This window comes from Balaenoptera physalus, assembly GCF_965194825.1.
Source record: "Balaenoptera physalus genome assembly, chromosome: 4".
NCBI lineage: Eukaryota > Metazoa > Chordata > Mammalia > Artiodactyla > Balaenopteridae > Balaenoptera > Balaenoptera physalus.
In genome coordinates, this window is record NC_138891.1 from 12,078,497 (window position 1) to 12,090,979 (window position 12,483).

Below are 12,483 nucleotides of genomic sequence, written 5' to 3' on the forward strand. Positions count from 1 at the left end.
AAGAGTGAAGTAATTTGTTAATTTTTTTAGAAATCCCCTGAAACAATGCTTCTCAAGGCTGAATGATTCAACACTTTAGAGCTGAGATGCCGCTGAGGGTTGTCTGTGTGTGCTCATGCTGATAAGAATTCTGGAAGGAAACAGGAAAAAAACACATGTCATGTCCTCTTTAAGAGCTAGAAAAGCTGTCGGAAGAATTAGATTAAACCTCATGAGAGTCTGTGGGTGTGGAAAGTCACCAGCTACCTAATATTAACATAGCTTGCAACAGAATGCTGTTGCTAGAAATAGGACAGTCGCATCACTACCACTAAGCAATTTGCATTCGGCGGACCAGCCCCTGGATTCCTCCTGGCTCCTGCTGCCCTCTGGGCATTGCATTTCTGGATGCTTTTAGGGCGGCATTGGGACGTGGCTGTCTGCTTTCACCAAGAACTCTACCCAAAAGAGGAAGCAGCGCGGAGAAGGTCTGCTTTGTTTGCAGGAAAGTGGTCAAGCTACAAGCAAATCTCTAGGCATCTAAGGAATTGTGCAGCTTCTAGATTTCATGTGGTTTCTGACAGGGAGGGGCAAATAAGGCTCTTCGTGCTTTCCTCACCATGGATAATATGTTGCCTCAGTCAAGATTCTCTTATTTCAAAAAATATCCCCTCCATGCAATTAGAAAATATTTATCGATGCTGAGAAACCAAAGAGACGAAGAACAGGTACCATTTTGTTTACATTACCTTTAAGGTTAATGGGGGTTGGATTCTGGGTGTTGCCTTTATGTCACTTGGTGATTTATTTTCTGCTAGTGTACCTGTTTGTAGGCACAAGTCGGCACTTGCTTTCAGCTGTTCAGATTTGGCAGAGGAGCAAGCAGGCATGTGGGGGATTTATTTGAACTTGGAACATTTGGATCCTGAGATTAAGCTCAGATTCAGTTAAAAAAAAAACAAGCCAAAAAAAACCAAAACAGCAACCTCTTGCTTTCCTTTCCTCTGAATAGCTGGACTAAACTATCAGAGTAAAACTGTGTGGATTCCTTGAAAATTTTCTCAGGCATCAAATACAAATTTTTAAACTATTAATATCTCGACAAAGAATAATAGCAGGCCCTAGAAATACACTTGTCTTTTTGTATATGTTTATGGCTATGTTAATATCACCAGGATTTGCCAAACAAAAAAACATTGTGTAGACTGTAAGTGTGATAGCCTTAAACAGATCACTAATGAGCTGTGAAGATCTTTCAGAAGTAATTAGTCACTTTTTTTGGTGGAAGTTAGGGGATGGAGCACTGCTGATTTTAGTCTTTTTAGCCAATCAAAAGTTAGAATTTCTAGTAGTAGACTAGCAAGTGGGAGTTTAAATATTAAAAAACCTGCTAAAATGTTTGCTCACTTCTTTTTAAGAACCATGCATTCATTTTATTGTTTTGAGATTTATATCATTCTATCCCTTACAATCTATGAAAAAAGCATTTCTAAAAACTGCTTTTCTGAATTGTACCAAATTGTAAGAAGAAGTAGCTGTATCTGATTCACTTAAATCTGGTGGTTCACTTAGGAAAAAGGATGGCAGTGGTAAAGGACAAATGTGTAGCCACATCGAAGACCCAAAGAGTCATAAATTGCGTGTGTATCATGCTTGTAACTAGAACTGCAAAACCTCATGGGAGACAGTAGCAGTGTCCTGTATTTGAACAAGATGCCCTACTTAATAAAACACTTCCAAGATGTGAAAGCAAAGGTCAGCAGACAGAAAATCCTCTAATGAGAGGTTTCCCAAAAAGTTGATGCATAATTTGGAAAATGAGAATTAATATTACTGTTTGAGGGGAAACTGCTCTTACTCAGTGCTTTAATGATTTTACAAGTGATGGAAATTCAGACTGTGCTCACTAAGGGAGCTAGGCTGGTCCAGATTATCTCTTACTTAGGCAAGGTGTCGAGATTACAAGGAGATCTCCTGGTTTCCAAGTCTCAGCGCGTGCTTGCTTTTGAGGTGGAAAGCCAGAGACCCAGGTGCTTGTTCTGGATTGGCCACGCTGGCTAAGTCCATATCCACAGGCTCCTTCAGGCCTCATGATGGGGGGAGGGGAGGGAATAACAGGGAGGGAGAAGAGGCTAAAATGATGGGGCTGGAACTGTGGAATATGGATTAAATGATTTTTTCCCCCTTTTCTCAGTATTATAAATTTTCAGAGATGTGACTATATTGCTTGTACAGTTTATTTTTTTAAGTTTATTTTTTAAATGTCACAAAATTCATACCAAAGACTATTAGAGTTTAACAGGATCCTCTGACTTGGACTGAATGGGTGGTCCCCTCCCCAGTTGACAACTAATGGACAAAATCAGAAAAATAACATATTCAATTCCTTTCTGAAACCGGTTAACAGCTCTGCAGCATAACGTCTCACAGAATTAGAGAAATGAGGTCAGAGTCAATCATGGCTAACCTTGGGAAGCTTGTTGGAAAGTTAGAAAGGAGGTTAGTAATGCCTATAGTTTTAGGACCTGCACTGGCTCTCTCTAGTCCTTACATTCCCGTGGGCTGGATCCTCATTACAAAGGTACCGGGAAGGCAGACTTTGAGACTGTAAGAGGCCTTGCCCAAGGCCACCCAGCCAGAAAGTACTGAAGGCATATCTGAACTCCCGTCTGCCTGGCTTTAAACTGGACCCATTTTACCACGCTTGATCTCTTAACAATCTAGTGACAGCAACAGAGCTTATACTGCCCTGCTTTGGCTTCATCAACTTAAATCTCTTCTTCCATGTGTCCCACAGATGAGGGATCAGAAAGTACAGGATGACTAATTAATAGGCAAGAACTTGGGATGATCTGGTGCCTTGCTCTCTCTTGAATAGAAACCTTCTTTCTGAACAAGAAATAAGATCTAAGACCTGACCTGGCATGTCTTGCCTATTTAATGGTAAATCTGCTCAGAAGGAGGAGAGTGGTCTTAGGGGCCAGAGGGCACGTACAATAGCTATATGTAAAGATATATTTTTGGAATTAGACCTTTGAACTAGTATAATGTCATCTTCCAACAAAATTAATACACATAATTTTTTTTACTATCTCTCCATATTCTTGTTATCTGAAAATGCAATCATGTCACCATTGATGTCCTTGTATATAAATATGGATACAAATGTTGACCTAGCTAGGACTGAATACTGCGCTAACAGGGCTCTGCTTTGTCATCTTGTTTTGTGAAATTCCTTTGATGATTAAGCAAGTTTTTTTTGTGTATATTGTGTGTGGCGCATTTTTATAGGTGATGAAGATGTAAAAATGGATCAGGTGTAGTGTAACCCCTCTGTGATGCTTACAGTCTTAATTAGTAGAAAGAGCTGTACTCAAGTGTTTATAATATGAGGCAAAAACCATGCACTGCAGTCATAGCAGGTATTTCTGGCTCAAGACCTGCCCTGATAGTTTAAAATGAGGAGAGTGGTCTTTGGGGGTCAGGGGTTATGTTTAGTAGCTATACTTTAATTAAGGATTAGAACCAGATTTTGTTTTGGAGGCTGTTCTAAAGTTTCCCTTCAATGGCTTAAGAAGAGTTTTCCAGTTCAAACAGGATCACTGAAGTTTTATTTCTTGCTTTGTTTCTTAGTGAATGCTAACCTCAGTGCTGGGTTGTTAAATACATATTTGGATTTAATTTGAACCTTAGAAACTTAGTTCTTCATTTTGGCTCTTATACCTGCTCTGAATAAAAATATAAAAGTTAAGGACTCCCCTCACACACCCCCAAAAAGCTATGTTGAGATTTGGAATACTGCATAGGGTGTTGGGTTGCTGTTGCAGGCTTTCCTCTCTGGGTAAAATGATAGAAATTTTACTACAGCTTGGTTAAAGAAATGTTGAGTTTTCAGCTCCTTAAAGTAAGTGTGTTGGTTATATCTTGAGAGTATACCGAAGTTATCCATTTTTAAAAGCCTCTAAAAAAAGTCATGAAATGCTCAAATGACATCTCAGGGGAAAACTAAAGGCCTTTGCCCCATGTGCTTGGGTAGAGAAAAAGCTTTATTTCTTTAGAAGCAGAAGGAAAAAGATGATCCTTGTATAATTTAAGATAGAAGAGATTCTACCCCATTTCTGTGGAGGAATTTGCGTGTTATATATAGGTAACACTGACAGGTAAATTGCTGTGGTAACACGAAGCTGAACCTTAATATTTGTGACCATTAAATATGATACAAAAGTTGAACTATTTTATCATGGTAAATGCAACGGTCTACTCTATCTGAAGGGAGAAATTAAAAAAACAAAAAAGCTATTTTTTCACCAAAAAAGGTCTCCAACAGCTTTCTTCATGCCTGAGTCTCTTCGGGCTGCTGTAACAAAATATCATAGACTGGGTGGCTTATAAACAACAGAAATTTATCTCTCACAGTTCTGGGGGCTGAAAGCCCAAGATCAAGGTGCCGGCAGATTTGATGCCTGGTGAGACCCACTTCCTGGTTTCAGATGCTGACTTCTAGGCTGTGTCCTCACATGGCAGAAGGGGAGGAGGGAGCTCTCCGGCTTCTCATTTACAAGGTCACTAATGCCACTCATGAGGGCTCTGTCCTCATGACCTGTCACCTACCAAAGGCCCCTCTCCTAATACCATCACACCGGGGATTAGGATATCAACATACGAACCTGGGGGACACAAACATTCAGTCTGCAGCACTCCATAGCCTGTAAATGCCCAAGGATTGTAACTGGTGGCTTTCATGAAGATGAATGGCTTTCTGGTCACAGCACCCACTCTTCATACTCATCCCCTCTCCCAAACCTCTTCTCTATCTGAGAAAGGGTTCAGATAGAACCCTTTTGCACCACCATCCATCCTGTTACTCGGGCAGAGAACTCGAGTCGTCTTTGGCACTTTCTGCTCCCTCGGTCAATATCTAATTTATCAGCAAATCCTTTCAATTTTATCCCGAAATATGCCTCCAGTCATTCAGTCTACTTCTCCCTCTTGCCACCGTAGCCCAATAGGCCATCTCCCTTCTTGTCCGAAGTACTGTGATAGCCTTCTCGTTGGTCTCTCTCCAGCCACTGCTGTCCTGTCTAATGGGTTCTTCACACTGCAGCCGGCGGGGCAGGGGGGTCTTCTAGAGACAAACCTGACCATGAAACTCCCCAGACCCACGCTTCTGATCTTTCACTGGCTTCTACTTGTTTTTAGGATAAAGACAGAGTTCCCCATCACAGAGCGCTGTGCAGTGTGCAATCCGGCCCGATGTGCTCTCCTGCTGCACACTTGCCTGGCCTCCCTCTGCTCTCTGCGCCCCAAATACAATACCCTTCTCCTCTCCCTGCTTCCCTGCTGCATCCTGGTCAGGGCCTTTGTCCCACTGCCCCCTCACCATCCTCCCCTAGTTAATACCTACTCTTCCTTCTGATCTTAATTCAGTATGAGGTCACTGAGGGCAGCCTTTTCTGACTTTCCCACCTTGGTCCTCTCTCTCAATGGTACTTTGGAGGCACCTTATGCCTCTCTGTTGCTGTACTTATCCCAGTAGCAATTGTGCACCTATTTGTGGGACTATTTGATTCCCAGAATGTCCTGGAGGATAAGCAAAGTACCTGTTGGATGGAAGGCACTGAGAACAAGTTTGTGGAGTTAGCTCTCAGGGGCCGGGTGCTGTAGGTGGCAGTGGTGAGGGGACTAGGGGGTAATGAATGCTATTCTGAGACAGAGGTGTTTGAAGGAATCCTGAATGTTAGGCTCTGTGAGGAAGAAATTTAAGGGGTGATTTTTTTGTGTATGCATTTGTTTTTTGTGTGTTTCACAAGACACACAGGGCTAATTTGTAGAGAAAAATGGAGGTGCATTTGGGAGGTTCCAGAGGAAATAACCATAACTAATGGGCAGAACTGCAGGGGGAGGTTGTGATACAATAAGGATGGACTTTCTAAAAAGGAAAGGTAAAGAGATGGGCCACCTTTTGCAGAGGGCGGGGTATGTGACCCTCCTCAGGGGATGTTGTAGTGACAGTTTCTGCATCATGAAAGAGAAGACTGGATGACTCACTAGACCCCTTTCAGCCCCAAGATTCTGGTGCAGTGAGCAATAGAAAGATGGACGATTCAGACACCTTAGGAAAAAGAGTGGGCACAGTTGCAGCAGCTAGAGTTCACTTGTTTTATTCAGTTAGTGGTAAATACTCCACAATCTGAGCATGTTGCTCTGGAATCTAAGGCCAAAGAAGACAGAATCAAACGTCTTTGGAGATTCAGGTAGCATGTAATCCTCCATCAAGGAAGGGAAATATAGCTGCATCCAGAAAACACCTCAGGTGAAAAGCTTATGCACCAATGACTAGCTTTTCTCCTCCTGATCCACCACTGAACTACCTGTACCCATAGTTTTATAGGTTTTATAACCCTCTCCAGTATAAAGGTAAATAACTAAGTATACTTATGCAGTCATTGATGAACAGGTACACGGAGAAATTTCAGGTTATTTTGTGGCATTTTAATCGCTTTTTTTCCCTTAATATCAAAAACCTCTTTTACTTTCTTTTTTCCTGCATTTAGTGCTGACAACTAGTTGCTTATTACGGTCCCTTTTGAAGGTATTCCCCCCTTCTTGTCCATATTGTCACAGCTGTGAACTCTTAGACACTCCTGGGAGACACCTGGACCCTGAGTTAACTTCTGAGCTACCTCTAATCTTGTTATCTGCTTCTAAACTTTCCTAATCTACTGTGCTCAGATGTCTTTGAAACACAGGATGAATTGGATGAACACCAAAACCTTTGTCTTTGAAATAATTAACTACATTAACTCAAATGTAAAACCCTTTTTTGTGTAAAGGGTTTTACACCATGGTGTAGCCCGATGCACATTTCTAAATCTGGTGTAGCTTTTTATGCAGATTTCTAAATTTGCTATCCTATCCTATTTCTTACACAGTTTGTCTGTAACATTTTATTTGCTAACTTTTGTTCAGAATGGAAGATGACATATTTTCTCACCTTGTACAAATAGTTCCACGTCTTAACAGAAAAAGGAATGAACTTCCCACATATGTTGTGCTGCTCAAAATTTGCTGTGAAGAGAGCAGGAAAGATGCTGGAATTATCTCTTTCCTATTCATCCTAAAGGCAGCATATTAGTAAGGTTATTTCAAGTAATACAACTTGGATTATACATTCAAGAATAAGGAATTTAAAATTTTTACTAAATGTCTTGTATGTGCCAGGCACTTGGCAATGTCCTTTATATACATTGTCATTTAATCTTCATAATAACCTTACAAAATTGGTGGTATTATCTCCACTTCATGGATGAGAAAACTGAAGTCTCAAGATGTAAGGTAACTTGGTACATAGCTTATACGTGATGGCAGTAAGATTTTAGCTCCAGGTTTGCCTGTCTGACTCTACAGCCTGATTCATTGCCTCATACTGAGATATCTCCCATAGGTAGGGTCCCTTTCTCCCCTTCTTTCCCTTGCCTCCTCCCTTCTTTTCCTCCCTTTTTCCTTGGTGTGTTCTCATTAATTAAGGATAAAGGGGTTTTAAAAATAAAACCACCATAACTACTGTGCAGGAAAGACACCTTAAATCCTTTTAGGTGGAGAGCCACGTTTTTGAAAGGTTTGAAGGTTATTCAATTTGGGGAAACTTCTTTTAAGAAAAAGAATGCAAAATTATAAATATTAAATTGGATACAAGGTGAAGACTTAGAATGAAATCACAATAAATTACAAATTTGGGTGACAAATACAATAAATATCACAAAATCTAAAAAAAAAATAAGCATTTTTACTAATTCATGGATGCATCCTAAGGTGTCTTGTTCCTACATTTTTGGACTTCAGAGTCTTTAATCACCACTTTATGTGAAAATGACTTTCTAATATTTTCTAAAGCGATAATTGAAAGATAATTCAGATACTCCTAGCATAGTTAATTTATACTTGGTTTTTATTAGCATCTAGAAAAGTTCTATAGACTAGCTTCTGGCTGTTTCTCCTTTACCAGCCATACACTTCAGGTGCTGGGCACCACTGGACACATTTATATAAAGATTTCAGGCCTTGTGATTTAGTACAGTAGGTAGTGGGAATATTCCTGGATGTCCTTTCTCTACGAGGACAGCTAGCATTGACCTAACCATACACAGACATGACTACAAATCACCTTTATATATCACTAAATACAAATAAAATCTAAATGTATCCCCATCTCAACTTCCTTTAAGCCAGATCCAGAATTTTGCCCTTGGCTGTTCCAGTGCTACATAATAGGAGAAGTGTGAAGGGGGAAAAGTCAGCAAAAAAGAGTACTCTATAATCAACTGCAGTTAAAATATCTTTTGCAAATTTTACCAAACCATGAGACCATTGCTAGGGTCTCTTTTAGGACCTTAAAAGGGGCATCTGCAAGTGAGGGGCCCTGAAACTTAATTTTCCTTGGTTTCCAAGAAAATCCAGCTCTGGAAGAATGGTATAACAAACAAACAGAAAGGTGTTTTGCTACAATATGCAAGAGTCCATGCCATAGGGTGGCTTCCAAAGTAATGAATGAGATCCTGTTCTGAGCAGCTTGAGCTCCCAAACCCATTGAATGAAGCAGAGGATATTCTTTCAGTGTATTTATTTCTATAGTAAATAGTACCATGGAGATGAAGATGTTCTGGTACTGCTAAAACTCAAAGGTCCGCCACCCCCATTCCCATTTATATTTACAAAAGACATTATTTGTAATGGGATTATTTGCAAATACAATAGATCTCAAAACTCCTATATTGGTCTAATTAATATTAAATACACCATTTACTATCCTTCCAAGCAGGCCAGTTAACACACAGAGAGAAAGAGCATGTTAATGCTGTTAAAGACTACACAGTAGAAAAATTATAGCAGCACTAAAGACTTTAAGATTTCATTGAGATGTAATCAAGCTTTTGTAAACTCATCTGTTATTAGCAATTATAACATAGTTACTATAACTTGTCTCTGGATAAAATCACCTTTATGTTGGATTTCTTTACTGAATTGTTCTCACTGGTAATGTATTTGAATACCCAGATTTCTTGTGTACATTTTCCTTTTAGTGGAAACTCGTGATTCATCTTACTCCTCTTCCTTTGTTCTATGAGTAACTGTCCTTATATTTGTGTCCTGTACCGTTTACCCTACTATAATATTTACCACTAAACTGGACTATGGCCTATATGTACATCTCAAAATAAGTAAAGCATATTATAGAAGTATTTTGGTCTTATATAATGAGTGCATAATCAAATTGTTTAAAGTGATTGATTAGTGTAAAATCCTATTTCACCAATGTTGAAATACTACCCTCTGCCCGACATATAATTTTTGTATAATGCACTTAAAATTTTTTTTATACCCTCTGAAACGTTACACAGCTTGTTGTTTTGTTTTTGAGGGATGAAACTGTTTCTCTGAGGAATACACTGTTTCAAGAGAATGGCAGTTTTTATTTATGAAGCTCCCCCCCCCCCACCCCGCTTCTTTCATCTAACTGGTGCTGCTAAAGCCTGATACACCTGGTCAAAGAAGCATTGTTCCAAAGGTCCTGAGCTGATATAGGAAAACAAAGGCTGACTTCATAGCTGGGAACATAACCATAGCTCCACTGCCACTGCACTGCACTCTTGTTCTCTTCTCTTCCAGCATGGCTATGTGGATGTGATGCTCAGAGTCACTTAAGAGGGGAGAAGTATGATCTCTTTATGGTCTTAATGCCCTTTCCCTGGGTCTTTTAAAATAACTGGTCTTAAGCCAACAGGTGACTACTCAAAGTTCAAAGCCCTTTATGATTTAAGAACGCTGGGAGCTTTAAAATTCTGATATACGTTCTCAGTCATTCTTCAGAATTGAGGACTATTAGCACAATCAAAATATTTTTACATGAAAGTTTTATGTTTCTTGTAAATCAGCGCTTAAACTTTAGCACCTGAAGTACGAAACTACAGAATGCAGGGCCCTACCCGCAGAGTTGCTAATTCAGTAGGTCTGAGGTGGAGCCCCAAATCTGCATTTCTAAAAAGTACTAAGGTGGCAGGGATCACAGTTTGAGAACTACTGATGAAGATCATTTGATGATGCATATTTTCAAAATCAAAGCTGACAGGGTTTGCTGTACCTTCTCAAGAATAGCGCATGTGCCCTTTAGAAGATGGAGAGTCGTTGCTAAAGCCAGGGGGATAGTGATGATGACTTACAGCTTCACAGGTCCTTATTGACCATTTCCTGCCCACAGCTGCCCCAGCCCTAGTAGCATGACTCAATGCTTAGTAATGCAAGAAATCATTAAAGTGTCTTTGCTATAAGAATATAACTGAAAATGTTCTTATTTTTTTAGTTCTTTTGTAGCTGTTTACTGATTAAACTGATGCAGCAACTGACAATTTTAATTGTTGATTTAAATTATGGAATATAAAAAAGGTATAATAGTTGTTATGTCCTCCCTACTATCTAAAGCCATTATGAGGTCTTAACATTAAGACCTTAGTCGTCTTGTCTAAGAATTAAGAGTAGATGCCGTGGTCCCTAAGGAAATAAGTCAAGACTGTGCTGGGAATTACAGTTTTTGACTTTGTCAGGCATTGATATGCATGCTATCAAAATCCAAAGCACAGGCTCAGCTGAAATTTCCTACTTGCATAGAAGCAGCCACCTCAACATTGTTAACTTTTAATTTCAAATGGTTACCTGAGTTCAAAATCCAAGTCTGAAATTTCATCTGTTCTGGGCAGTGCTCAGTATTTAACACTTCTTGCAATGATTAGTACTTATTCCCGTTCAGATCGAGTTGTCCTAGCTAACCCCTTTGGAGATGTGAGTTCATTTTTAAACCTTTGAAAATCCCTTAATTTTTCTTTTCTTTATAGGAAAGTAGCAGCTCATATTTTAGTTTGATCACAGAAAGCAAGAAGCAAAGTTGGGATTATGTTTATTCATTCAACAACAGATTTTTTTTATGACGACCATTTTCCAGATTACACATTTATTCAATAGGTCTTATATATTTACTATAGACAAAATATTTTGGGACCAGAGATGAATTATGCCAATTTGGAAACTGGACAGAATAGCTTTTAAATGGGTTCATTTTTATCTCAAATCTTGGGGTATATGTAATATGGAATATTCTATGTCTATTTTCCATGGAAATAATGAAGTGCAGAGTTGGCTCTTGGACATGAACTCACACTCACTTTTCCTCCTTCCCTTTCTTACCCTCACTCACCTGCACCCCTGACCTGCCCACATCTCCAACCCAGAAGATTGGTAGTACTACATACCAAAGATCCCAAATATCACTGCATGCTCAGAACCCTTGAACGGGGAAACTGAGTCATACTTGGAATAAACTTCTTTAAAAATAAAAAGAATATACTTTAAATTTCCTAGTTTCTTCTGCTCATTTTTGAGCCCATCTGATTTTTATTCTTGCTTCCAGTTTTTACTCTTCCACTACTGCTAAGACATAGAACCAAGAAGATGTATAGCAATTCTGGCAGGTGGTTGTTATGACACTCATTTCATAGGACACTTCTTGCAATAAGACTGTATTTCCCCAGACTTGACCCGTAGCAGGTCCCTTATCTTATAAGAAGAAAAATACTTTTGTTCTGTTGGAGTAGGTTGACTTACAAAATGAAGAATTGTCTTTATATGCTTTTAGAATATTCTACTTAAAATAGTCCACTTAAAATATGACAACTTTTTTAAGAATATTCCACTTAAAATATGACTTTTTTTCTTCTAGCAGCTATGTAAAATTCCTTAATTATTAACCTTTGGTACTTAAAACGATGTTAAAAGAGTCTTTAAGACATTGAGGAAAGATTTAAAATAACATTTTCTAAGTTAATTTTTAAATCCTAAAGGCCACATATATCTTTATCATCCAGGTTTCTAAAAATGCCAGCTATCAAATTTGATATTAAAACAGGATGCCTCACAACCTTTGTGTAATAAGGCACAGTATAAATAAAATTAGAACATCACGTCTGTCCTTCCTTAATCTTCCCTATTTGTAATATTTCCCTAAGCAGAGATGCCTGACAAATTTCCCCTCTATTGCTCACGTGTGTCCACTTTTCGCATCAGATATATTTAATTTTGCAGGTTAAATATTCAGAACAAAATGGGAGTAAAGATTTTTAGAGCATTGATTTCTAAAGAATTAAGAGGAAACTTGAACATAATACATTTCGTTGCCATCAATCTCATTCTACCTCGTAATAGTCCATGCTTTTGCTTATTTCTCCGTATGATAATCTTACACTTTTATAGCACTTATAATTCACAACCTGTCCTCATTTTATCAGGTCCTCACAACGATCTTTTGAGGGAGAAAGGGTAGTTGTTATGCCCAGATCTATATATATTCTCATAACATATGTGTATGTATATATGTGAATGTGTGTACACACATATATGTTTGTATGTGTATGTAATGCAATGTACCTATATTTTAGTCCTCTTTCCCTGAGATGAGGA

At 38.9% G+C, this 12,483-nt stretch overlaps 1 protein-coding gene across 1 annotated transcript in view; it reads left to right on the top strand.

The window, feature by feature from the left end:
* The first annotated feature begins 364 nt into the window (after positions 1-364).
* Positions 365-12,483, top strand: part of ATP2C1 (ATPase secretory pathway Ca2+ transporting 1) — a 117,928-nt gene continuing 105,809 nt past the window's right edge. Inside the window, exon 1 of the mRNA XM_082459237.1 lies at positions 365-707. Within this exon, the coding sequence (XP_082315363.1) occupies positions 600-707 (108 nt within the window). The 5' untranslated portion in view covers positions 365-599. The remainder of the gene's footprint in view (positions 708-12,483) is intronic.